Source organism: Lotus japonicus, chromosome 5 (assembly GCF_012489685.1).
Source record: "Lotus japonicus ecotype B-129 chromosome 5, LjGifu_v1.2".
In the NCBI taxonomy this organism is placed as follows: Eukaryota; Viridiplantae; Streptophyta; class Magnoliopsida; order Fabales; family Fabaceae; genus Lotus; species Lotus japonicus.
This window is the reverse complement of record NC_080045.1, coordinates 10,745,469-10,772,648: the sequence shown is the minus strand read 5'-3', so window position 1 is coordinate 10,772,648 and position 27,180 is coordinate 10,745,469. Positions and strand designations below refer to the sequence as shown.

At 38.2% G+C, this 27,180-nt stretch overlaps 5 protein-coding genes across 10 annotated transcripts; 2 read left to right on the top strand and 3 right to left on the bottom strand.

Annotated features, from left to right (window-relative positions):
* Positions 1-3,595: 3,595 nt before the first annotated feature.
* On the top strand, positions 3,596-8,280 carry LOC130719066 (uncharacterized). The gene is made up of 5 exons (XM_057569712.1): positions 3,596-4,945; positions 4,992-5,478; positions 5,577-5,695; positions 5,813-6,318; positions 7,815-8,280. The coding sequence occupies exons 1-5, from the start codon at positions 3,596-3,598 to the stop codon at positions 8,278-8,280; spliced, it is 2,928 nt and encodes a 975-aa protein (XP_057425695.1).
* Positions 8,281-8,285: 5 nt separating this feature from the next.
* On the top strand, positions 8,286-9,086 carry LOC130719065 (uncharacterized). Its single transcript, XM_057569711.1, has one exon. The coding sequence runs from the start codon at positions 8,286-8,288 to the stop codon at positions 9,084-9,086; it is 801 nt and encodes a 266-aa protein (XP_057425694.1).
* Positions 9,087-13,984: 4,898 nt separating this feature from the next.
* Positions 13,985-18,251, bottom strand: LOC130718851 (uncharacterized protein At2g24330-like). Of its 3 annotated transcripts, none has more exons than XM_057569478.1 (5): positions 17,794-18,251; positions 17,037-17,181; positions 16,595-16,704; positions 14,901-15,264; positions 13,985-14,474 (listed from the first exon to the last, which is right to left on the bottom strand). In XM_057569478.1, the coding sequence occupies exons 1-5, from the start codon at positions 18,037-18,039 to the stop codon at positions 14,254-14,256; spliced, it is 1,086 nt and encodes a 361-aa protein (XP_057425461.1). In that variant the 5' UTR covers positions 18,040-18,251; the 3' UTR covers positions 13,985-14,253. The 3 variants fall into 3 exon arrangements, with proteins under 3 accessions (XP_057425461.1, XP_057425460.1, XP_057425462.1); XM_057569477.1 differs by having other exon boundaries at positions 14,844-15,264; positions 17,794-18,250; XM_057569479.1 differs by lacking the exon at positions 17,794-18,251 and adding an exon at positions 17,359-17,497 and having other exon boundaries at positions 14,844-15,264.
* A 459-nt stretch (positions 18,252-18,710) lies between these two features.
* On the bottom strand, positions 18,711-22,815 carry LOC130717648 (uncharacterized). 4 transcript variants are annotated; one of them, XM_057567968.1, is made up of 8 exons: positions 22,744-22,815; positions 22,531-22,608; positions 22,171-22,232; positions 21,764-22,072; positions 21,541-21,576; positions 21,361-21,453; positions 21,130-21,189; positions 18,711-20,012 (listed from the first exon to the last, which is right to left on the bottom strand). In XM_057567968.1, the coding sequence occupies exons 4-8, from the start codon at positions 21,847-21,849 to the stop codon at positions 19,889-19,891; spliced, it is 399 nt and encodes a 132-aa protein (XP_057423951.1). In that variant the 5' UTR covers positions 21,850-22,072; positions 22,171-22,232; positions 22,531-22,608; positions 22,744-22,815; the 3' UTR covers positions 18,711-19,888. The 4 variants fall into 4 exon arrangements, with proteins under 4 accessions (XP_057423951.1, XP_057423953.1, XP_057423952.1 ...); XM_057567970.1 differs by lacking the exon at positions 22,171-22,232 and adding an exon at positions 22,293-22,345 and having other exon boundaries at positions 22,744-22,802; XM_057567969.1 differs by lacking the exons at positions 22,171-22,232; positions 22,744-22,815 and adding an exon at positions 22,293-22,345 and having other exon boundaries at positions 22,531-22,737.
* A 431-nt stretch (positions 22,816-23,246) lies between these two features.
* LOC130717646 (two-component response regulator ORR22-like) lies at positions 23,247-26,356 on the bottom strand. The gene is made up of 6 exons (XM_057567964.1): positions 26,080-26,356; positions 25,841-25,993; positions 25,132-25,533; positions 24,885-24,961; positions 23,934-24,680; positions 23,247-23,748 (listed from the first exon to the last, which is right to left on the bottom strand). Exons 1-6 carry the CDS (start codon positions 26,201-26,203, stop codon positions 23,647-23,649), a joined length of 1,605 nt encoding a protein of 534 aa, XP_057423947.1. The 5' UTR covers positions 26,204-26,356; the 3' UTR covers positions 23,247-23,646.
* Between the last annotated feature and the right edge of the window lie 824 nt (positions 26,357-27,180).

Sequence of the window (27,180 nt, the reverse complement as noted above, 5' to 3'; positions counted from 1 at the left end):
TGTGGTTTCCCCAGTCGGTGTGTGATCGTCTTGATGGTTTGGCGCAGAACTTTGTCTGGTCTAGGGGGGATTCTCGTGCCATGCATATGGTATCTAGGCAGAAAATAACGCGTCCTAAGCGCTATGGAGGCTTAGGCATCAAGCAGTCTCGATTTATGAATGTTGCAATGATTGGTAAATTGGTTTGGGACCTTATTAATTCTGCGGATAAGTTGTGGGTCGGACTATTTCATGCTAAGTATTGTTCCGGTGTTGATTTCATGCATGCTCCCTTGAGGCGAGGCTCAACGTTGTGGAATGCTTTTATGAAGGTGAGGACGATGCTCCAAGAAGGCTTTACCTGGAGGGTTGGTGAAGGGAATTTGTCCTTTTGGGGGTGATCCTCTGTGCCCTATGTCCATGTTTCCGATACCGCTTTGACGGTGAAGGATGTTTTTCGTGATGGTGCTTGTGATATCAACCGGCTTGCGACTCCGCTTCCTCCGCCGGTTTCTCAAAATTTGGCTTCCATGTGTGTGCATACTAGAGCGTCTCAGAATGATCTGCTTGTCTGGACTGCGTCGCAGGATGGTGTGTATACTGTGTTGGGTTGCTATGCCTGGTTACAAGCCAGGTTTGATGAAGAGTCTTTGCTTGTGCCTTGGGCATGGATTTGGAGAGCTTTTGTGCCGGAAAAGGTTCGTGTTTTTGCTTGGCAGGCTCTTCATAACTTGCTCCCGGTTGCTGCAATTCTTGCTCGTCGTGGTGTGCCTCTCAATGACCGTTGTCGCCTTTGCAACTTGCTCCCGGAGTCTCATCTTCATTGCTTGCGGAAATGTTCTAGTGTGGTGCAGGTTTGGCATAACCTTGCTCTCTCCCTCTCCTCGGGTTTCTTTGAGGCTGGTTCGGTTGAGGAGTGGCTCTCCTCCGTCCCGCGTGAGCATGCTGCTGCAGTGCTGGTCCATGCTTGGTGCATTTGGCGTCGTCGTTGCTCCTTGGTGTTTGGCGACTCGCTGGAGCCATGGCCCTTGGTTTGGCAGCATGCTGTAGGGATTTTGAGGGTGCTGCAGATTGAGCATGGGAATACCGTGGATCACCGCTGGGTTGCTTGGCGAGCGCCGCCGGCGGGGTGGTTTGCTCTCAACGTTGATGGGTCTTCTTTGAGCAATCCGGGAAGAGCTGGTGCGGGATGAAACAGGTAAGTGGTGCTTTGGCTTCTCCGCTTTTGTTGGCTACTCAGAGATCCTCAAGGCGGAGCTCCTGGCAATTCTCTACGGGTTGCAGTTGTGCTGGGCCAAGGGCGTTCGGAAGGTGGTCGTGTTTTCAGATTCGCAGCATGCTTTGTCGCTGGTGCAGAAGGGTTGTGGGAGGTTTCACACGCACGCGGTTGTTGTGGGAATGATCCAGGAGATTCTTGGTCAGTTGGCAGGTAGCTTTGGAGCACCTACTCCGTGAGGGCAACACTGTGGCGGATTTGCTCGCCAAAGAGGGTGCGGATGATTCTTGTCGCATGAAGGTTCTAGAGTCTCCTTCGTCGGCTGCCATCCCGTTGTTGGCGAATGACTACCGTGGCACCTTATTCATGAGGCGCTAGTGGCGTAGTCTTTTTTTTTTCCTTTTCTTTAAGCATTGTACCAAAAAAAAAGCGTAAACAAAAATAAATAGCAAGACGGTAAATACAAATCACACATATGATGACTTTGAAGGTTGGAGTACTATACTTAAGGGGATTCCATGACTTAAGTTTGCCACGTACCTAAGAGTTAAATGCTCTAGAATTCGGTCCTTTCTTCAACATCACATTGCCTTGATGTGTCTAACGCGTAGTCTCACCCACTGTTCCAAACTAACGCTAAGAACTCATACTGAAACAAAACTCAAATTTCATTCACGGAATAGGTCACATTGAAACTATAGAGTAGCTAGTCTACTTATAAGTCTAGAGGCTTAGCATCTAAGATAAGATAAAATCCTATGATTGGGTGGAAAAAAATCCACATCAAATAGAATACAAGCCTGTCCACTAAGATACCTTCCTAGTCTTCTAAATCACTAACTGAAATATAGGATTACAAAAGATAAGTACTTGAATTAAAGCTTGAAATAATAAGTGAGTGTAAGAGGCACAATCTAGTGAACTGTGGCTATAGTTGATACTATGAGCCGATGTTTCGTTCTGGTCTTCTTCTTTTTGCTTCTTTTTTGACCTTTTTACTCAAAGTTGTTGTTAGAGTTTCACATTGGCTAGAGATGTGGCCAATTAAATACTTATAAATAGTAGTGCAAATCTCAACTCTTGAGCTAATTTTTGTGGTTGAGTACAGACCTCCCAATTTCAAATAGTTGCATGACTTGCCTCCAATGTTGTTCTTCGACCCTTATAACCCGCAAAGCTCTATTCCTTGACTTCTTCACCAATTCCAAGATCAAATTGCAACCAGCACTCAGTTTTAGCCCAATGAGCACACATGTTGGCTCGGAAAAGATCCCTCCAAAATGTTAAATGAACCCAATAAAATCTTATGCAGGTATAGATGAGATAACATGTAAGACCCCAACATTTTATATATACTTTAGTAATATTTTTATTTATTTATTTTTATTATCATGATGATTATGTGCGTGAAATTCTGAAAATTTTGACTTTAATATTGCTATATTAATATTACGGAAAACTTTTTAGAGAAATTTTTTTCGTACAGTATCCTTGATGTGGCAAGATGCTGTGACATGACAAGCAGTGTTGTTAAATAGCGGCTATAGCGGCCGCGACCCGCTATAGCGTAGCGGGAATTTGCCTCACCGCAATCGTTATGCCGCTACATCGCGGCCACCGCGATAATCGCGATCGCGAACGCCATAGCGGCGTTATGCCAGAAACGGAAATAACGGATTTTTAGGAATTCAAACGTTTTCTGGCTAGTTTTTAGGATTTTAAATAAGGAATATAATGGGCCACCGTCTATTCCCATTAATTACCCTAATTCCCTAATAACTACTCTCTATATTAACGCTTCAACTCTCCTCTCCTCTCTTTCAAATTCTCTGATTTCTCTCTGGTTCTCACTTCTCAGAGACTACACTCTGACTCTGCAGCACGGTTGCAACTTGCAAGCAAACCTTCTCAGAGTTTCTGCTTTATGGTGAGTAGATCGTTTTTCGCATCCTATTCCTCTGTTTTTTGTTGAAAACGTATACTCTGTTTTTCATTGTTTCTTCCTCCTCTACCCTGTTTCACGGTTTTCTTCTCTGTTTTTCAATGTTTTTCCTCCTTTAACAGTCATCTTCTCTTCTCTTTTTCTTTTATTTTTGTTCAAAACTCATGCTCTGTTTTCCATTGTTTCTTCCTTTACTAAACTTATAATATCTTCCTGTTTCACAGAATCACAGTTTACTTCTCTGTTCAAATTTCAAAACTCATGCTCTGTTTTCCATTGTTTCTTCCTTTACTAAACTTATAATATCTTCCTGTTTCACAGAATCACAGTTTTCTTCTCTGTTCAAATTTCAAAACTCATGCTCTGTTTTCCATTGATTCTTCTTCCTTTTCTCTTAACTTATCTCTTACGTAATCTTATCTCTTACATGTACTGTTTTATTTTGAAAACTCAGAACCATGGCTGCACAAGGTTCCAATGCAACCCCTGAAGTACCTCAAAGAGCTGATCCTGGCTGGAAGTTTTGTAAGCCATATGATGCGCATGATACCAGCCGCTGTATTTGTAATTTTTGTGGTAAAATGACGAAGGGGGGAATTACAAGAATGAAGGAGCACTTGATGGCTAAGCCAGGGAATGTTGCACCTTGTCCTAAGTGCCCGAAAGAAGTTCGAGATGAACTGTGGGCAATTTTGAATGACAAGAAAAAGAAAGACAGCGAAGCATATGAAAGGGTTCGCCTTAATCTTCTTGATGATGACTGCCTCCGTGGTGATAGTGATGAGGAACGTGCTATGGATGAAGGGCTGGAGATTGCAACTAGAGAAAATAAAAATAAAAAGGTTCTGAAGGGCCAGATTGATATGTACCTCCAAAAACCAGAAAGTGCCATTGCAAAGAAGAAGAATGAGAAGTTAAGGCAGGAAAGCATCAGAGCCTCATGTGATAAGGAGTCTACAGCAAGAGTTCATCAGTATATTTCCCGCTTTTGGTATCAAGCAGGCTTGTCTTTTAACATGGTTAAGTTACAAAGCTTTCGTGACATGCTTGCGGCTGTTGGAAGCTTCGGACCTCATTTAAAACCGCCTTCATATCATGACATAAGGGTTCCACTTCTTGCAAAGGAGGTAGACTACACTGAGAATTTGTTGAAGGGCCAGAAGGAGCAATGGAAAAGATTTGGTTGCTCTATTATGTCCGATGCATGGACTGATAGAAAACAAAGATCAATTATTAACTTAATGGTGAATTGTTCAGCTGGAACAATGTTTCTTAAATCGGTTGATGCCTCTGATTATGTGAAAACTGGTGAGAAACTATTTGAGCTGCTTGACTCCATAATTGATGAGGTTGGGGAAGAGAATGTAGTTCAGGTTATAACTGACAATGGCAGCAACTATGTGAGTGCGGGAAAGATGCTAGAAGAAAAAAGACCCAACTTATATTGGACACCATGTGCAGCTCACTGCATAGATTTAATGTTGGAAGACATTGGGAAGATTCCTCTCATAAAGAAAACAATTCAAAGAGCCATATCACTTGTTGGTTTCATTTACGGTCACACTAGTACATTGAGCTTGTTGAGGTACTATACCAAGAAAAGAGAATTGGTAAGGCATGCTGTTACAAGATTTGCAACATCCTATCTTACATTGAAAAGATTGCGGAAGGAGAAGGGGAAATTGAGGGAGATGTTTGTGTCACACACTTGGACAAATAACAAGCTGTCCAACGAGCCAAAAGGAAAGCAAGCCACAAAAACCGTTTTGATGAACTCTTTCTGGAACAGTGTGTGTTTTATATTAAAGGTAATTTTGCTGTTTTTGTTTTTCTATTTTTTTCACATTTTACTGTTTCTGTTTTTCAGTTTTTCTATTTTTTTCAAATCTGAAACTGTTTTTTCACTCTCTTTTTTTCCATACACTCAAGGTCATGGGTCCATTGGTACGTGTACTACGCTTAGCGGACAGCGAGAAGAAACCCGCTATGGGTTATATCTATGAGGCTATGGATAAGGCCAAAGAAGCAATCAGAGCTTCCCTTCGTGATGACAAAAGCAAATATCAAAAAATCTGGGACATCATAGACAATAGGTGGAATAGCCAACTACATCGACCATTGCATGCTACTGGCCACTTCCTAAACCCAGAGTACTACTACAATGATTCAGAATTGGACTATGATTTTGAGGTGCAGAAAGGAGTCTATGATTGTGTAGAAAGGTTGTCACCTACTGATGAGCTAAGGAAGAAGATACTCACCGAGCTACCAATTTACAAATCTGGTGGTGGTATGTTTGGAAGCAAGTTTGCAATTGAACAAAGGGGCACAATTGCACCAGGTGAGCAGAATTGAATATCTTTATATGTTAAATTGTTAATGCATTTGGATTGCATAACATTTGACTTATAATTGGATTTTGAACTTATGCTTTTGTAGCTCAATGGTGGAGAATGTATGGACAATCAACACCAAATTTGACAAAGTTGGCAATAAAGATTTTAAGTTTGACTTGCAGTGCTTCAGGGTGTGAACGGAATTGGAGTGTGTTTGAGCAAGTAAGCTCTTCAACTAATCAACTCTACTATTTGCTAATATTTATTCTTGTACTTGCTAACTTTTATCAACTCTACTTTAGTTTAGATTTTAATTTTATTACCTTATCATCTTTATAGATTCATACAAAGAAAAGAAATAAGCTTGAGCATAAGAGACTTGAGGACTTGGTGTTTGTCAAGTATAATCAAGCACTAGTAAGAAGGTACAATATTAGAGATGAGTTGGACCCTATCTCCTTGGATGACATTGATGAGAGCAATGAATGGCTAGTGGGGACAATGGAAGAGGATGGAGATGATGCTGGAAATGATAGGGTATTTCCGGAGGACGACCTCACTTGGGATGTTGTTTACAAAGCTTCGGGAATTGGAGAGCCTAGTACTAACACTAGGCGAGGAACTAGAAAGAGAAAAGAGGTCACAACTGCTGCAGGTAATTCATCTAAGAAGAAGAAAGGTGCTACTGCTTCCAAGAACGGAAAAGAGCCGATTGTTATTGAAGATGAAGAAGAAGAGATTTCAGATAATGATTTGGAGGACTCTGAAATAGAAGCTGATGGATATGTTTCACTTTCTGATGAAGTGGATGATGAAAATTCTGGGGAGGAGGAAGAGGATAACGAGTAGAATTGACTTTTGTTGCATTACCTTTACTGTTTTGAGGCTTCAGTTTAAATTTTGTTGTTTTAAGTACTTCTGTTATTTGTTTTGAGCTGCTGGGCAGCCTTGAATTATGTTCTTTTGAGACTTGCGTTAAAATTGTGTTGTTTTAAGTACTTTTGTTATCTGTTTTGAGCTGTTGGACAGCCTTGAATTATGTTGTTTTGAGACTTTGAGTTAAAATGATGTTGTTTTTAGCTGTTTTTTTGTATAATATTGTACTTATTTTAACCGCTATGCGGTAACCGCTATTTGCCCGCGACGCGATCCGCGAAACGAAATAGCGGATTTTTGCCTCGCCGCGATTTTCCGCGATCGCGATTTGACAACACTGATGACAAGATTTTGTGAACTGCACCTTGATGAGGGGGGTAGGGCGCACAAGATAGCTTTTTTTTGAACGGCAAGATAGCTTATCCTTGGGTGGATAATTGTTTGATTTTTTGGATTAAGATAATTGTTGATTTATTTTGAGATATTCGAATTTTTATTTACTTATATTAAGAGATATAAGATAGATTTGATTTTGAACTGCGAGATTCAGTTAGTTAGAATATCTGTTAGAGATTTAAGTCTGAATTAAATTTATTTATTTATTTTTAATAGATAATGCTTGAGGATTTTGAATTAATTAAATAGTTTTAAGGATCTAGCTCAGATTTGGTCTACATACACAGTTAGTTTATTTGAGAGATAAGGTAATTTATCAATTAGGAATCAAACAAAATATTCCCTATTGGCTTAAGGGGCTTGGTCGAACCACACAAGTGGGATAATGTGGATTTTCTAAATTTTCCCCTATCTCTATAAAGAGGCCCAATAGACGAGTTAGAAAATAGTTTTGGCAAAAGCTCTCTCTCTTTGACGCACGGCACCACATCTCTCTCTCAATAGGGATTTCATTTTTTTTCTACTTCCTTCAAAGCACAAGGTTTTGGTACATTGAATGTTGTTTAATGTCGTTTTTGAAAAATAAGGATGTGCCCATTATGGGGTTTTGAGGCAACGGCCTATACTTTTTTTTTTTATAAGCCAAAATATTGCATTCAATTTAGCACAAGAGGTGCTAACCCGAATACAATGAGAAATGGACTAGAAGAAAATATAATCATCAAGAAAGTAAGAGAACATGAAATACATGACAAAACAGAAGCAAAAAGATAAAATCAGTGTCAAATCAGAATGGGAATGACATGCTAAGCCTCAATGTATATTACTCCCTGCTACTATACAGTACACCATGCGTTGTTTGCAACTGTATTGTGAGCATCCATAAAATAGGCTTGAATTGCAATCCCTGTTATCGCCCATCCCCTTATAACGCTTCAATACAAGAGCTTGGATTCCTCAACCATTCGAACCAAGAGTAGGTGAATCCATCCGTTTTTATACGTAACCACTGCCAAGCTTTCAATTGTGCGAGCTTTAATGCTTGATTCCTGTCAAATTCTTTTGACAGTGGCGTGAGGAATGAAAGACCATCCAACCTAGATGATCCAGCAAGAGACTCAACCGCAGATACTGCCCGAAATTCCCAAGGTGAAGCGGTGGTAAATAGAAGGCCCGTGATGCTGTTGAGTCGTGATGGAGGCACACCTAGACTTCAGAGGATTGGAACGCCGGGATCCATCTCGGTAGCAAAGATGAATGCAGCAGAAAGGAGACAATTTAGAGCCGCTATGCACTCAAATTGCAGCTCTGTGGCAGAGTCAGGGATTAAGAATTGCAATAGATCCTTTTGGCTGAGGAATGTTGAATTAGAAGCAAGGAAAATATGGGCGCTGGGAAAAGAGTTTGGGGTTACTGCCGTAGGGAGTGAAGCAGAAATCATTAGCAGATTAATTGCAATGGAGCAAAGGGATGCAGAGGAGGCACAGGTTCAGGCGAATGGTGAACCAAATGGGGCAGAAGTTGTGTCATTATGAAGATAATGTCCTACAATGTTAGAGGTTTGGGCAGCAGGTTGAAAAGGAGAGTAATCAGGGAACTGGTACTACAACAGCAGGTGGAATTGATATGTATCCAAGAGACTAAATTGGAAACAGTGGATGCAAGCTTATGTTCTCAAATCTGGGGGGATACTGAATTTGAATGGAAAATGGTCCCGTCTATCAATAGAGGTGGCGGCATCCTTTGCATATGGAAACAAGGTATATTTAACTTACAGGAATTTGTGATTGGCAATGGTTTTTTGGGCCTAGTTGGTGTATGGGGTGATATGACAGTAAGTTCAGTGATTGTGAATGTTTATTCCTCTTGCCATATTGAGGAAAAAAGAAGGATGTGGGAAGAGTTGCTAGATTGGAAAAGAAGGAGCAGCTCCACAATCTGGTGTGTTGGGGGAGATTTCAATTCAGTAAGGGAGGAAGATGAAAGAAGAGGGGTAGCAATGGGGGTAAGTTCACAGAGAAGGGAAATGTTTGAGTTCAATAATTTTATTGAAAGCATGGAGATGTTGGACCTACCACTTGCAGGAAGGAAGTTCACATGGTGTAGGCCTAATGGTCGTGCACAAAGCCGTATTGACAGGTTTCTTGTCTCCCCGGATTGGATTGCATTATGGCCTAATTGCTCTGTACTGGGCCTCAATAGAGACATATCAGACCACTGCCCATTGTTATTGAGGAGCAAAATAACTGATTGGGGGCCTAAACCTTTTCGTGTGATGAATTGTTGGTTCCAGGACACAAGGTTTGTGAGTTTTGTGAAGCAGGCTTGGGGTGAGAATTAGTTTTCAGGGTGGGGAGCGTATGTGCTCAAGGAAAAACTGAAACATATGAAAGTGAAACTGAAAGGGTGGAATAAAGAGGTTTTCGGTGATCTTAGGAGCAGAAGGGATGTGGCTGTACAGAAACTGAATGAGTTAGACCGTAAAGAAGAGGAAGAGGGGTTGTCGGAGGAGGAAAATAATGAGAGAAAGCGGCTGCTAGATGAGTTTTGGAGTGTCTTACGGCTTCATGAGTCACTTCTTTATCAGAAATCCAGATCACGATGGCTCAAAGAGGGGGATCAAAATACAAAGTATTTTCATTCTCTTATTAATTGGAGGAGGCGCACAAACTCAATCTTGGGGTTGATGATCGACGACAGCTGGGTGGAGGATCCACAATTAATTAAATCAGAGGTGAAAAGATATTTTGAGCAACGCTTCATGGATTTAAATGGAACTTGGCTGCGATTGGATGGGGTTACATTCAAATCAATTTCAGATGCTGATAATGAATTGCTAACAGGGCGGTTTGGGATGGAAGAAGTAAAGGAGGCAGTGTGGGAATGTGGCGGGGACAAAAGCCCGGGGCCTGATGGATTTAATTTCAAATTTATTCAGAAGTTTTGGGAATTGATTAAGGAGGATTTCCATCGGGTGCTTGAGGATTTCTGGAATAAGGGAGTGTGGCCCAAAGGCAGTAATGCTTCATTTATTGCTTTAATTCCAAAGGTGAGCTCTCCTTTAAGTCTGAATGATTTTAGACCAATTTCACTCATTGGATGTATATATAAAGTTGTTTCCAAGATTCTTGCGAACCGACTGAAAATGGTTCTACCCCAAGTGATCCATGAAAACCAATATGCTTTCTTGGGCGGTCGTAGTATGCTGGAAAGTGTGGTAGTAGTGAATGAAACCATAAGTGCAGCAAAGAAGGCAAAGAACCCAAATTTGATCTTCAAAGTTGATTATGAAAAGGCGTACTACTCGGTAAGTTGGGAGTTTCTGTCCTACATGATGAAGAGAATGCAATTCAGTGATAAATGGATTCATTGGATCCAAAATTGCCTCCAATCTGCTACTGTATCTTTCTTGGTGAATGGAAGCCCATGTGAGGAGTTTAGGATGGGTAAGGGTTTGAGACAGGGAGATCCTCTTGCCCCTTTCTTATTCTTAATTGTGGCAGAAGGATTAAGTGGTTTGTTTCGTAATGCACTATCGTTAGCCATGTTTGAAGGATTCAAATTCGGAAGGGACAGTGACTTGGAAGTTTCTATGTTACAGTTTGCTGATGATACTATCTTTATTGGTAGGGCGACCGGACAAAATGTAGAAGTATTAAAATGTGTATTGCGTTGCTTTGAGATGGCCTCGGGTCTCAAAGTAAATTTCCACAAAAGCAAGCTCACAGGTATAGCGGTGGATAGAGGAAGTTTGAGAAGATATGCTGCTGTATTACACTGTAAGTTGATGGAGGTCCCTTTTACATATTTGGGCATGCCTGTTGGTGGAAGACTAAATTCACTTATGATGTGGGAGCCGATTATTAATAAATTAAGAGGTAAATTGTCAGCATGGAAGCAGAAGCATATACCATTTGGTGGGCGAATATGTCTCATCCAAAGTGTGTTGTCTGCAATACCTCTTTTCTTCCTCTCCTTCTTTAAGATTCCTGCAGGGGTGCTTAAAATATGCACAAGTATTATGCGTAATTTTCTGTGGGGTGGTACGGATAATGAGAACAAAATTGCTTGGGTGAAGTGGGAGAAGGTGTGTTTGCCAAAGGAGTATGGAGGGTTGGGGTTAAAGGATTGGCGGCTGTTTAATATGGCATTGCTCGGCAAATGGCAATGGAAATTTCTGAATGAGCCGAATTGCTTATGGTGCAAAGTAATAAAAGCAAGGTGTGAGATGCAAGGGGGATCCCCATGGTGGAGGGACATTAAATCAGCTTGCTTGATGGATGGTTGGGATTGGTTTGGAGCTGCGATCCAAAAGACAGTAATGGAAGGCAATGATACACTGTTTTGGATTGAGAAGTGGGTGGGGAATCAACCATTGGAATCTCGGTTCCATAGATTGTTTAATTTATCAAAACAGAAATGGTGTAGTGTGAAGAACATGGGTACATGGAGTAACGGGGAATGGAATTGGGAATTTAAATGGAGAAGGAATTTACAGGGGAGGGAGCGAATGTGGCTGATGGAATTATTGGAGGAAGTGAGGTATGTGAGCTTGGTGGAGGCTAGGCCTGACAAGTGGACATGGAGCCTTGAAGGGGCTGGTGTATATTCAGTTAATTCCTCTTATCTGTTTTTGCAGGAAAAAGAATTGGGTGAGCGTGACTCAGTCTTGGCGTCGATCTGGTCTGTACCTGCACCTTCTCATGTTCGTGCTTTCGCTTGGAGAATGGTCCAGAATCGTGTGCCAACGAGGGACAATCTATTCAGAAGACAAGTGCTGGGAACTGAAGATGATCTGCAATGTCCACTGTGCCATCAAACAGGGGAAACAAGTAGGCATTTATTTTTTTCATGTCCAATCTCTTTAAGCATTTGGTACCTTTGCTACGCCTGGAGAGGTCTTGATGCGGTGCTGCCTGCTACACCAAGAGAGCATTTTCTCCAATTTCCAATGAGTGGAAGGCCTAAGTCACAACAAGCTGGTGAATTGGCTATTTGGCTGGCAGCTACTTGGACTATATGGACTATGCGCAACAGGATTATTTTCCAAGGTGCAACACTGGAACTTGGGAATATATTGGAGCTAATTCAAGTGAAGTCGTGGCAATGGCTAAAGGCCAAGGTTGAAGGTTTCAGTTACACATGGTATGATTGGAGATCCAATCCAGGGGAGTGCTTAAAGTTGATATGATAAACACAAATGGTAAATGTGCTGGCCTAGGATCCGTGGGTGCTATGTGCATATGTTTCTCTGGCTTGTGTTACAGCACTATTAGTGGAGAGCATATTTGATGGAGGAATTTTTTGATCAAGGACTTATATGCTGTTTGTATATACCTCTTGGTGGCTCCTCTAGGCTTATTAAGTTTATTAAGTATGTACTCTTTTTCCTTACTAGGTTTTTCCCAAGGGGGTTTTCCTAGTAAGGTTTTAATGAGGCATTTCTTAATTTAGCCATGCTTCCAAGGGGTAGTCAAAGTGGTCACTTGAGCTGTAATTTTTTATTCACCTTTTCTGTTATTGCTTCTTTCTCTTTCCTTCTTGTATTGGGTTGGAGTACCCCTTGTACTTCATATCAATATATTTCTTTGCTTATCAAAAAAAAAATATAACTTTTGGAAAGTATAAGGACCTTTTGGGAATGAGTTATGAGCTTGAGGACTAATTTGCAATTAAGAATTTCTTTAAGAACCTTTTGCAATTAATAAGTCTTTAAGGACCAAATTTTAATTAATCATAGTTGAGGGCTTATTTGTTAACTTTTTGGAATGTACCCTGCATCTTTGTCTAATGTTTAGTGACTCAATTACTTGTAATTGTGAAGGTTCGATTAGCGGGAACCTTAAAGTGATGTAAGACTCCGAATTAAATAAATGGTTTATTTATTTAATTTTTGTGTTGTTAGTGTCACGCGCTGTTTTTAATTGAATATTTATGTTTGAATTATTATTCGTGCCATAAGGGTGAGAAATATTATGTGGCTTATATGACATGTTATGAATTTAATTGCAAGGTAGTCAAACTCGTGAGTTTACGTAAACTCGTGGAGTGCCCGTAAGCTCGACTCGTAAAATCGTAAGAGTTTACGTCATGCAAAAATAATATATAAAATCACAATAATGTCGAAAACACCAGTAAAATAAAAATATGTACTTTAATAGCAAAATCATACATTGGTAAAACATATAAGAATATTTAACATCATGCATAAAATTATTAAATATATGTTCATAGGAAAAAAGTAACACATGTTCATAATGTAAAAGACAAAATCTTCAAATGAGAGCAAATAAATTAAGTCATGATCTTTAAACAAGAGTAAAAATCTAACTATTTTATAATTATATCAATATCTTATTATCAATTCATAATTTGAAACTAAAAAGAATTTATACAACATAAAAAATTAAATTCAAGGTTTGTAGAAAATTTTAGAAATATTGCAACAACACCCTTTTGTGGGCAATAGACAGAAATATTAGAGAAAAGAGACACAAATCGAGATTAGTTTTTGAAGAATAAAAGTAATATATAAAGGACTCATGAAATATTGTCATTTTGTTAAATAAATGAGTTTTCTCCAGTTTTTTTTGCTAAACTTGTGAACTCCGAAGTAAACTCGCGAGTTTAGTTTCAAAAAAAAAAAAAACTCGTAAGTTTATCGAGTTTACCTGAGTTCACCCGAGTTTATAAAAAAGAGAGTTTACCTGCGATATAACTTGTTTTGGCTACCTAGGATCGTAAACTAGTAAGAGTTAAAACTAGAGTTTAATAACCATGTTTAATTGACTGAATTTAATTTGTCATTTTCACAATTTTTCCGTCCGACGACGGAAATTAATCTTGTTGTCGAAAGGACGAAGCGCCCTTTGTATAATTAAAAACCGCCTTCTTAATCTCCCCAAGATCATCAACCATCTCTCCAGATTTTTCCGTGCATCCCCCACCTTACACACTTTCTAAAAGAAGATGGTATTTCGATCCCCCATCCTAATCCACCGCACGCTCGCCTTTTGTAGCCACATACTCTCCTCCACCCAATACTTCTTCCACAACTCATTAAGCGTCGCCAATCTATCTCTCTTAACCATAAGCCCCGTCACCTCATGAATTTTTTACGCCACTACCTTTATCTTTTCTAACCCCCACACTCCCCTCTTCACTCTCTGATTTTCCCCCTCAACCCTCTCAGACTAGAATAGAAAAATCAAGATGTTAAATTTGCAGTAGCTCACAAGCAAGACAAGACATGTAATCTGTGTTATAATTTATAAATGACAAGGAGTTTCAAAGTGATATATCAACACTCCCTGTTACAAAACTAACCAAGAACGTGTCTTTAAAAACAGAGTGAAGACCCCCTTCGGTCTTAGATGGAGGTCAAATGTTAAAACAAACACAGTGGCTTTCCTTATAGTTTGGTCAGTGTCCTCAAACATGGGGATTGACATGTCCAACGGCCATTCCCCAAAAGAAACTTGCTTTTAACTAGCTTGCTTACCTAGCCCCTACAGATTCTTCTCGGTCTCAGGGCTGGTATTTACCGGATTATTGCTTCTCATTAATTTGTCAGCTGCACAAGCACTAGGATTCCTATCTGCCTCACCATTATCTGCTTTTGGGGAATTAAAACCGGAGATTTGCTCACCCGACTGCTTTGGTTTGTTCAGGGCATGGCAGTGTGGGCAGTAGTAAGTGATAAACGGGAATTCCTCTTTCCGAGCAAGACCTGAAGAGAAATAAGCAGATAATAAACACAAATTTCCTGCCACTCTATTCATAAAGGTAAGTTGGCGAAGACAACACAGGACACGCCAACACCAAGTGAGAGGGCTATTTTTATGAGTGAGAAGAGCAAACATTAACGATTAGATCTTTTCATGAAAGATGAAGTTCAAATATGATTTTTTTACCTGGTCATGTCACCATTAAAATACTTTTCCAATCTTCATCATTCATGTATGGTTGTACGGTCAAAATTTATCTCATAACCATAGCCTTATCATTTCAAAACTCACATATGGGGAGCATATAAGTGTGAACATGAGAAGTTAAAGGAGTTAATCTTTGATAGTACAAGCAAATCCGATCCACTTACCATTATGCATATGGCAGTTCCCACATATGAGTGCATAAGAATGTGTTGGATCCTCACCTACAAGCAATGCTGCAATTCTAGCAATCCATCCTCCATTATGCGTTGAACTTTGAGGTTTATGATGTCCAACAACTACAAGCTCATTTTGCACTGTATGACTTAGGTTAACTCCCCCAGAGCCAACTAATTGCTGATCAGAATAATTTGGGGCAGTTGTCCCTGGACTAGTGGATCTAGAGTGCACTTGTTTGCGACTTCGAAGTCCACTAGACTGCACATGCTCAGCATCGTTGGTCGTCCCTGTTGGAGCGCTAGACATAGATTCATCTCTCACATGCACTTTCAAGCCCGAATCCGCACCCAACTTAGATGCCAAAACAGTAGCAGCAGCTGCCTTTGCTGCTGGGTCTGTGTCATATCTCTGCATAGATCAAAAGTATAAAACACAAAATACTATTAAAGTACTTCCAAATCAATATCATTACGAGTCCTTCCAGTACTGCAGCACTTCAGAGCACACTCTACTCAGCTCACAGTACAAAGAACTAGGCTTATATATGTAGAATTGATCATATGTGATTTCCTTCATATTCTACCCTAAGGCAAAAGTTCTAAACCGCAACAATAATACACAGACATGCTCACATGCAGAGACAGAGCTGAAATAAAAAATTTAAGGGGGGGGGCTAAAGTGAATGTGTAATATGTAATTTACCCTTCTTTAGCTCATCAGCTTTTTTCCATCAAAATGTATACATTCTTTTATCTTTTATCATTAGATCTCCCAAGTTAAAGTTTCACCTCCAAAATAACTTTTATACGAGTCAAACAAATAATGCTAGTAAAATAATAAACAAGTGAGAGTATGTTAAGTTGTTTAGAATTCCTTATGGGGCTTACTAATAAACTCAAACTTGTGTTTTTGAGTAAGTTAGTTATATGCACTTTGAAAATACATATTTAAGGTTCTAACTTGATAACGTACTCCATTCAAAAAACAATGAGGAGTGTATATGCATGGGAAGTGTATTAGCCATTAGGTCAGAGGATGGCCTCACAAGGTCTCACCAGATACATTCCCTTATACACCCACTTGTTTTTTAGATGAAGAATGTTGGCAAGCTACAACTTTGAAGTAAAAATAACAAATTTCAAAGTTGAAACTAGAGGATATCCTCATAAAAAATAAGAGTATATTAGTAGCCATGTCACTTGTTTTTCACTTGTTTAACAAATATAAAGTTGTTATTGACTAACATACTCCAGCTTGTAGAAGCATATTAGCAATTCTGTATTCAAATGTCTCAGTAGAAAGAGCGAATGGAGGTCATACACCCCAATAAAAGAGCACTAGATTAAGAATGCTTATAAGCCTTAATTTCTGGAATGCTCTTATCTGGTGTATGTTGACTCCAGTACTTATGGTGTGGTGGTGGCGGAGTTGGTAGGTTGATGCCAGCAGCAGGCCTCACATAAGTGGAAGGTGAGGCTTAATTGGTTCCCTTTATTTGGATGATATCAAGAGGTGAGGAAGTGGTTGTAAGGGCATGCTTGACTGGATATAACTATACTATGAGATGCAAACATATATCGAAAATAGCATTACTATAAGATCTAGTTTATAAAATGTACCAAAAGTAGCCTTATGATTTGGATAGTAAGGAACATGAACAGATCAATACAACTACAAATATCTTTTTTGTGCTCCAATCGACAAGGAAAGATATGTGCTTTAAACAATCATTAATCACCTGAATGAGTTGTTGAGTAATGTAATAATTTGTCTTCTCTTTGAGCTCGTCAATTTTTGCCTGCCTTTCAGCTCTCAGTGTTTCAAGAGTTTTTTGGTCCCTGCGATCACCTATAAAATCACATTGCCATGTTTCAAATTTCAACTAACATTATCTTCATTTGGCATATCAAACTCTAAACAGAAGCTCGCAGTAAAAAAAACTGCAGTCTTGAATTGGAACCCCAGGTTACAGATACTGAATTTTGAATCATAGCTTTTATAATGTATGAATGATAGTAAAAAATTTCTTTAATCAAATGCTTTGGCATCATACATAGAATGTGACTCACTATTTCAAACCACAATTTTTTTAAAACTAATGTGAATACAAAATTTAAGCTTCTATTGACCAATATTTAAGTATGTTAATTACTTAATTGTAAATCTTTATATACACTTACACATCCGTATGAAGCTGACAAAGAAGGAATACGCAGCAGATGATAAGGCAGGCAAAAGAAACATTGGCAAAACTCGGATTGCCCTCATTTTCCAATTCATACCCACGGATCTTGTTGTCATAGTAGCATAAACTACAGCAATGACCTGGAATTGAAATCATTTTAAGCAAAATCCTTGTTATTTTACTTTTCACAAGACCAAAAGAAAAAGCCTCAGTAGTATGACAACATTCATTGGTTCATGGACAAATCCAAAATTTTAAGAAAACCCTCATTTCTTTTTTTTTTTGGTAGCAAAAATGGTAGAACAGAGAGAAAGCACCTCCAGACTACCCATCAGAGCGCAATGGCATGCTGGGGAGGAGGTCAGCAGAGCCCCGAACATTACAAATAGCTATTAAACGAAACTCACAATTACATCAATCCACCAATTAAAATCAAGCTTTTTGAAATACAATGTTATTTGTAGGAATTCAAGAGTGGGTTTGTTATTATTATATAGGATCCAAGTCCGTTCTTACATTTCGTTGCGGTTCTAACAAGCATTAGTGGCAGAGCCCCACTCCTCGGTAGGAGCGCCGGGGGATCTCCCTGAAATTAGTTGCCCACCAACTGAAATTTTACTCGACGCATGGGATTCGAACACTACACCCAAATTATGAAAACCCCTCATTTCAATTCCACAAAATTTCAATTGTTATTAATCTAATATGTCAAATGATAAACCGCATAAAAAATATTGAAAATGCGAATGTACCTGAAATAGAACAGAAAACAGAATAAGGTTGCGCAAGATTCGGCTACGGAAGCGGGACCTGTTGGCGATTTTATTCATAACAGAAGCTTCTGCTTTGGATAAATGCTGTAGCCTCTTCTCCAAATCATTTCCATTGGACCTAAAAATCACGTTCCAAATTCGTGAAATCAAACCCTTCCTCTGCTTCTTCTTCGTAGTATCAGTATTAGTAGCAGCAGCAGCACTAGTTTCCTTCTCTTCACCCATCAATCAACGCAGCGTGCAGAATAATCAGTAGTAACCGCACATGAAGAAGAAGAAGTGGCTCGCGGAACGAGGTTCGATCTGAGATGGTTCGAGAATGGTGGTGGCGCAGTCACGCGCGCGCGTATGGAAGGAGGTGAGGGGTTGACAAATACGAAGCGGCGCGGTGGAGTTGAAGTAACTAGTAAGGTGTAATTATGGTTGAGAGGTGGAGTTGGTGGAAGGGAAGAAGCACATATATTAAGGAGTGCAATTAATTTTGTTACTTTTCATAAAAGTATTATTTAATTTCCTATTTCACCTTTTAAAATATATATTATCTTTCCTCATTTATTGTTCCTGCAAGGGCATTCCTTGGAAAAACATCATTTAATGCTCTCTTGAAACTCTAAGTGGACAGATATATATGAACAATTTTTTTTTCCAAAGTAGACAGTTAATAAGGAACATAGGTATATATTAACTTAATCTGATTGTGCACGTGTAATTTGAACAACATTTTTTATGTTGCTTCCACTTAATCACAAGGTTTAGGGTTCGTGTATTGTGTATGGAAAAAATATCTGCTGGGAGAGCTAATCCTACCAGGATGTTGTTATTCCCAGCTCGAAGAGAATTGCCTCTCGTGTAGGATAAATGGAGTCTTCTTCATTCTTTCATTTATGTATCTATTGTTTTTTCTAAAAAAAGTATTAACTTAAGGTACAAAATTTTAATTTATTTTTATAAGCCAAATTGTATTCGAACTTAAACACAAGGATGCTAGATCCTGAATACAAGTGAGTATCTCAAAAATAGAAGAGAAAGTGGAAGCTACATGACAGCCAACCACAAAGAAACTCAAAAGATTACAATGACAGAAAGCATCATGAATAAGAGACCAGTGAATTGACCCAGCACTTGGAGAGGATAAGTATGTGGAATACAGTGATAAACCTCCAACAGCTGCCAAGAATCCACCAGCATTGTAAGGAGCACAGGAACCGATCCATTGATAACACCACAACAAAGCCACCAAATAAACTTCTGCTAGAAAACATAGCATTCCAAAACAAGAATGAAACCACCAATACTCACAATGACTGGATACAGATCAATGGATTTGTCTTCCATTCAAACAATGAAGAAGTGAATCCATCCATTTTAGATTTAAGCCAGAACCAGGAACGCCATGGGATCGAGTCCAGAATATTCGCTTTATCCAACACACCACCACTAAATAAAATCGAATTCCTTACCAGCCACAAAGACCAAACAGTAGCCATTTTATGTATCTCACCCACGGAAGAGCCTGATACCCACTTTTCTCAATAATCTTCAAATATCTTACTTATAAAACCATACCATAACATACCAACAACATATCAACCAAAGCTTTAGTCAAAATATGTGACAAATGATAATTTAGCAAACAAACTACCTGTCAAAACTATTATTAATCACAGATAATGGTATAGAATTATGTGTATTAGTTTCAGATTCTTCTCTGCCTCCAAGTTGTTTTTTCCACTGCCAATTCTTTTCTAATAACATTTATAAACATTTCTTGTGTATTTTTTTTAATATCAACTGAACTGACATGTTAAAACAATTTCAACTAAAAGACTCATATAATACTACACCCTATATCCTTAAAAATAATGTTCAAAAAGTAGGCAGATGGGGAGAAAGAGAGTAGATGATGTTTTGGTACCACTTATTGATAAGGCGAGGCTTATCAGTCGTAGTGCAAAGGAAGCATGGGTCTCTGCAATGGTCAAAAAGCTTTCTGATTTTCTAGGAAACAAATTTCTTTGCCTGCTGAGAGATACAAAGTAAAGGATTTGAAACCTGATGTGTTGTCTTCATGGCTTCACCTAGACTTTATCATTTCTTTTGATAATATTGATACTTGTTTCTTGCCAGAGTTTGATAGTTTTGAAGGGCTCTCAAGACGCATGTCAGTTCTATAAATATTTTGTGATAGGCACGATTGGCTGAAAATCAGTGCGAAAATAGAATTATAAAAAGCCTGGGAGAAACTTAATAGAGAGCTGAAAGAGGAAAAAGCATGGTTGATTTCCAACTCTAAACCTAGACATGGCACTCATCAAGAATATATGCTTCTTAATATAGAAGATCACAAAGCTCCACCTATTGCAAAATGCTTCTTTAAAAAATTGGATAATAACATGGACATAACTTCTTTAGATATCTATATGTGATAATCAAGTCCTGTAAAAAATTGAGCAATGAGATTTCTCTCTTTTCTCTGTTCCTCCATCTTGTATATCGGAATGATAATTAGATGAGCTTATCCAGATATTAAACAGGAAAAAATGGAGAGTTTCTCAAAGTAAAAGAATTGAACCCATTAACAAACCAACATTGAGAATTTGAATGTTGAAAGACCCATAAATATAGTGGCTTGCAGATTATGCCTCAGATCTCAGCTTAATGTTTCCATCAACATTAAACATCACAGCAGTGGTGGAGTGAATAACATAGAAAGTGGAGAAGTGACCGAAAGCCAACACAGATAAAAATAATGATTTGGGTCGAACAAGGATATAGGTGACTATTTAGCCCTTCAATAACTCAAGTACCTTCAAATAACATTGCAAGGAGCGTCGATCATAGTTGCAAAAGGTGTCATGTAATAGACTGTGTTTATGCAGAGAAGATTCCACAACATTAAGGATGAAAGTGAAACTACCTAAAAACTTGTGTTAATGGACAAATATCAACAATGTCAATGTTTAATCAACATATATATCAATCGAAATGTTAAAAAGTGTGTATCACAGGCTCAACTCTTGAGCGTTAAATGAAAAGAAGACATCAATAGAGTAACAAAAAACAAAGAAGTTACAACACTGGAAACTATGTTATGACTGGTCAAAAGAAACATTGGCACAAATGACACCCAATATAAAGATTTAATATATTGAAAAAATCGCTAAGGTTCATCTTGGTTTGTATTTTACAAAAAAAAAAAATTGGATCAAGAAATCTCAATAGCGTTGAAACACAAAAACAAAACAACACCTAAGAAGGAAACCAAGCGCAAAGGAAACCATAAGAAGAAACAATCGAAGAATTCCAAATGCTCACCGGAAGGTTAAGATCACATGCGGGTGGAAAAAGAAAACGGCTGCATCCTCAACTGTAGTGCTGCAATTTTATCAAAATGAAATTTAGAAAGGTGTTAGCATATGTATTCCATGCAACTTGACAGAGCAACAGAAGATCCTAAAGCCACCAGCATGATCACACTTTCAGTTGCAGAAACAAAACTAAAAGTTTCCATAAGGAAAAATGAGAAAGTGGGAGAAATAGAGAAACCTTTTCCAGCGTACAAAACCTAGATGAAAACAGCAGCGGAGATGGCACAGAGAAACAACATTCTGACCTTCTTTCGGCCAGCGAGAAGGTAACCTGAAAAGTAAAATGAATAAGAACGGGGCAAAATCATTTGGGCAAACTGAATAGGCAGAAAGATGCCGAAAGAAGTGTGGTTCTTACCAGTGCCGAAGGTGACATTGTGTAGAAAAACACCTTCTGAAAACCAAAAACAAAAATAGAATGAAAATGAAACCTGGCTCACGGAAGTAAAAGAATTGAACAAAAATAGAAAAACACCTTCTGAAAACCAAAAACAAAAATAGAATGAAAATGCAAAACAAAAATAAAACCTGGCTCACGGAAGTAGGCTAGCGTTAACACAACATTATCAGGTGACACTTACCTTGACAGTTCTCCATGCGCAGCCAACCAAGGCTCAGCCACTGAAGCTACAAATGAATCAAATATGGACCAGTGGCCTGATAGCATCTGATTTGTTAAACTCACCACCACCACCAAACCTTCCAATCTCCATAGACTTGCTAAAATCTGCCAAATTCTCCTGCTTGGCCAGCCAATTCAACACTTTCACCACATTCTCGATTGCCAGGTCTAACTCTCGGGTGCCATCAGGTACCCAATGGGCACGGCAATTACATCACAGAGCTTCGCCATCAGCCAGCAGAACACGCTCGACATCATTGCTTTGGAACTGCAGTATCATCGGGAAAAAATGGCGAGATCAGGATTCCGAACTTAAAAGGCAGAGAAAAGGCAAAAAAGGGTTTTTATCGAATGGAAGATGATGACCACAACAATGGTGTCACAAAGCTTCTCCAACCGTAGGCAGAATATGTCATTCACCACTGATTCTGTGAAAAGAAGGAAACGTAAATGAGAATAAAATTTAAAGGGTGGACAATAGATCTTACTCCTGATACAATGTGATCCCAAATCAACTCTTCATATTGAGGACCACCATAATCTAATTTTCACAAAACCACAAAAAGCAACCAAAAAGTCATACAATAACATTCATCTTTAAAACCAAAAACAACAGAATAGCTATAAAATAAGCAATTACACATCGAATCAAATGAACCCTAGAAAAAAGAGATTCAGAACCAAAAAAAGAAAATGATAAACTACATAAATCTTCATGAAACTAACCTCTCTTTCGAGCCTCTAGACCTTCTCCATGAGTGTTTCACCTCTAATCAACAGCAATTATCGCACTTAAATTCTTCCCTGTCGTTCACCATGTTCATTACGGAGTAGAAACGATACGGGAGGTTATAAAAGAAGAGCAAATGAGAAACTTAGTAGAGCGAAACGGTAGATTAAAGAAGAGTAACAAATCAGAAGTGTTTTGTTGAAGAAAACCTGAAGAAGCATTGAAACTTCCCACAAAATCAGTATAAAGAAAACTTGCAACAAAGTTATGAACGGTTAGGATTGAATCTTTTGAAAAAAATATGGAATTTAACTTAAATACCCATGTAGAAAATTAGTTTATAGAGCAATAAATCATTGAATTACTGATTTTCCTCTAACGCTCTTTATATAATATGTCAGCATAATAACTCGCGATTCAGAAATTATATATGATAACAGATTCTAAAATGCATTTTCACAATTTATTCATGGAATCCATAATGCGCGCCACAAGCCCATGAAGGTTCTATAATAGATGCTAAAAAATAAACATGATCAAATCCATAATGCGCGCCACTGGTCCATGAACAATGCATTAACAATACGAAATTCATCAACAAGGGTAGTATAAAAAAAACTTGCAACAAAGTTATGAACGGTCAGGATTGAATTGAATCTTTCAAAAATAATATCGAATTTCACTAATATAACCATCTAGCAAATTAGATTATAGTGCAATAAATCATTGAATTACTGATTTTCCTCTAAATCTGCAAAACTGCTTCTTTACAAAATATGTCAGTACAATAACTCGCGATTTAGAAATTATCTATTATAATAGATGCTACAATGCATTTTCACAATTCATTCATGGAACTCCATAATGCGCCACTAGCCCATGAAGGTTCTATAATTGATGCTAAAAAATAAACATGATCAAATCCATAATACGCAACTGGCCCATGAACAATGCATTTTCACAATTGAGAAAGGTCTTGCTAAAATAAATGTAAATGGAAGAGTACTTGTCATAATACGAAATTCATAAACAAGAAGGACACGGTCCATATATATACGGCTGACCAAATTTGCTGTCACACAGGTGTATCGCTAGAATAATTGTTGCAATATTTAGTTTGTAGTTGAAGAGTCCAGAAAAGGAGTGAGGTCAATTATATCAGTGAAGTCAATCATATCTTCTAGATTTAACATGATGTCTGTCTCTTCTTCAACCTGGCAAAGTCCCAAAATAACAAGTCAGGAATACTATAGTACTGTTAAGATGTCTAACATGCAAGTAAAAAGGCCATTAGTGATGCAATTAAAACATATGCTTTGAGTCCAGCTAGAGAATGTGGATCAAATTCAAAGCAGGAATATTGATACGAAGAAATTAAAAATCAGTTAGACCTTATTACCTGTTTCATCAATATTGCACTGTCCAAGTCTTCAGGGGAGCCAAGACAATTACAGATGCTACTGTTTTGATACCTCTGCTGGTCTATTACATGTAGCTGATGTGGTTTAATTGAGCACTCTTCAGCTAATTCAATGATCTCATCATGGTCCATTTGCAAGGGATCGCAAAAATTGAACGCTGAGTTTACTGGATCACCATTCGCAGGAATCGTAGAGCCTAGTGAGTTACCACTAACATGAGAATGGTAAGTGCTATTCTGATTATGATTATCCCACCCTTCATATGGAGCATTACAGCTTATGTTGCAGGGTACAGGAGTCATGTTATCTGTACAAGACACAGAAGCTGGTCCAAAACATTCATTCGCAAGATACTCAGTTAAGCAAACATCATTTGACCTGTCATTATCCAGCAGAGGGAGAGAGAATTGTGAATCTTGAGGGGCTAATGAAGTTGAAACTCTTCCCGTTTGTTTGTCTTGGGAATTATCTTCCAAGTCATTGTTTGAGATACTCAACTCACTAGGTCTTTGATTTTCTTCCAACATGAAGGTATTGTTCTGGTTTGGAATATGACTAACACCCTTGCTGTATTCAAATTGATCAACCTGGAGTGTTCTTGAAGAATGAATGGCAGGAGTGTTTAATCTGGATCCGAAAGCATTTTTCCGAGAAACGGAACCCAATATCGGATTAGCTTGTTGGTTCGCCATAGAGCTAATTCTTTTCAGATAAAGTCTATATTTCTGCAAAAACAAGGAAGGTTCCACGAATTAATTAAAAGGCTCAGGTCAGGTCAGGTCATATTACACTATAGACCTTTCTGGATAAGGAATAAAAACCCATATTGGAGCTTATCTACTATAAAAAGTACTAGAAAAGGTCGAATATAAAGTGTCATTTGGTTCACATCCAAACGAGCTCTATAGAAGAAAGAATAAGAAAATTACCTGCAGATGGCTGGCCACATTCTCCCTTGTAAGGTTTTCAACATCCATCAATTTAAGAACTTTTTTAGGGACAGCCTCTGCAACAGAAATAACACAGTTCAGCAATGAAACTCTTTATCGCATGGCATAAAAAAATTATCATATAACATTCTCAATGTTGGATTGCTATCATGTTATCACATTCATAATAGGTTGACAAAAAATAAGAGGAAACAAAAACTGATTGAAGAGAGAGTGAAGAACATACTGTCAATGCCTAACTGATTGACAACAGCGAGAAATTTTTGGTGTAGCTCCCCAGACCAGACAACTCGAGGCTTCTTCTGAGCTGATGAGTCCCCACTATCAGTACCATTCTCATGCTCCTCGTCATCGAAATCTTGATACTTTCTTTTCTTGGATGACTTTCCATTTTGATCTGAATTTGGTGTGGCTGCCGACCCTTGACCATTGTCGCTATAATTAAGTGTCTCATGGTCGCTGCTGGTTTTGGTCCCTTCCTTTTCCTTCGAGCCAATTTTCTTGTTCCTGATTACATGCTGCCAAATGGTCTTTAGTTCCTCAACTCTGACAGGTTTCAGCATATAATGACAAGCGCCGTGAGTAATTCCCTTCATCACCATATTCGAGTCGCCATTTACAGACAACACTGAAATAAAACATCATAACCAAATGAAATCAAAATCAAAACCTCAAGGAAATCTTCTTAAACTTACTATTCAGTTGCACACACCAAAGTTTCATATTTATCAATCAATTCTGAAACTTGACCAAAATCAAAACCAAACACATAATGACCATAAGTATCTAAAATCAGTGGTGTGATATATTAACCATCTAAAATATATTAACTATCTAACTTTATTCATAAGCATCACTATTAATCAATAATCAATGGTATAGATGAAACTGAAAAAAATAAAAATTGAAAGATTGGATATAAGATTATGACTTACATATAACAGGTATGTCGATTATAAGTCCCACAAGCTCAAGAAACTTGAATCCATCAATTTCAGGCATATGGACATCGGTGATTACCAAGTCAAACTTGTCTTTGTTTTCTCTCAACAGCTGCAGTGCGGTTATTGCATTATCAGTTCCAGTAACTGCAAAATCCATTACTCAAATAAGTATCATACACTACAGAAAGAGAAAAATCAAGAACAAGAAATAACAAGTAGAAAAAAGATACCCTTATATTGACACTTCCGGAGCATAGCCTCCAAAATCATGAGGCATGTTGGGTCATCATCAACAGCAAGAACTCGCATTCCAATAGGAAACTGGTCTCTGTGATCATCACCCACGGCCACCATTGTGATTATCTTGCAAAACCCTAAAGAGAGGGAAACAAGAATGAAGAAAAGATTTGTAAGGAAGAAGAATGCCGGTGATAGAAAGGAAGATTGAATTTTCCGGGAAAAGAAGGAATTTTCCGGGAAAATAAAAAACGACCGTTGTGCTGAGTGATAGTGTGAGAGTGAAAGTGGTAATGAATCAGTTTGGATATTATATAATAATGTGGACTTCTAAAATTAGGTTAGAATTTGCACTGTTAGTTTTACTACTTGGTAACAAAGAAAACAAATCAGTTTGTTTCAAAAAAAAATTATAGTATTTTTAAATTATTATTTTCATTCAATGTATCCGTCTTGCTTTTTTGTATTTATTTTTTATTGAAACTGGAATTCCTATTATATTTTTCTTATATTTTACAGTATAAAAGTAATTGATGTATAATAAAAAGAAAAATACTTAAATTATATTTGAATATGTCACCATTATTTTCTATAGCAATAAACCAAGAAAATAAAAATTTTCAAATTTTCTTTCATTTTTTTTTGGGTACGGTTAATTCTATTTTGTTACACTAGAAAAATAAATAATAAAATCTTCTTTGCTTTGCTTTTTTTTTTGAATAGCTTCCATTCATTTTCTATTAGTTTCTTATCTTTTGTTATAAATATTCGTGAATTGTTGAAGACTTCTAACTTAGGAGCAGGATAATCCACCATTAACTCTTAAGGAGGCCAAGGAGGATGCTCTTTTCGTGATCCAATATGCGGTGGCATTCCCATCACGGCTAGTCCAAGCTAATCTAACATGCCAATCATGACCCAGAAGACCAAGAATCTCCTTGAGCAGCAAAGCTTGATCATAGAAGCGCCAATTATCAGAACTGGTAAGGACCAATACCAATTCTGAACAATCCACTTCGCACGCAACCTCCCAATGACCTTGATTACTCGCAACGTCGTAGCTTCAACAATAAATGGATTGAAATTGAACCTGC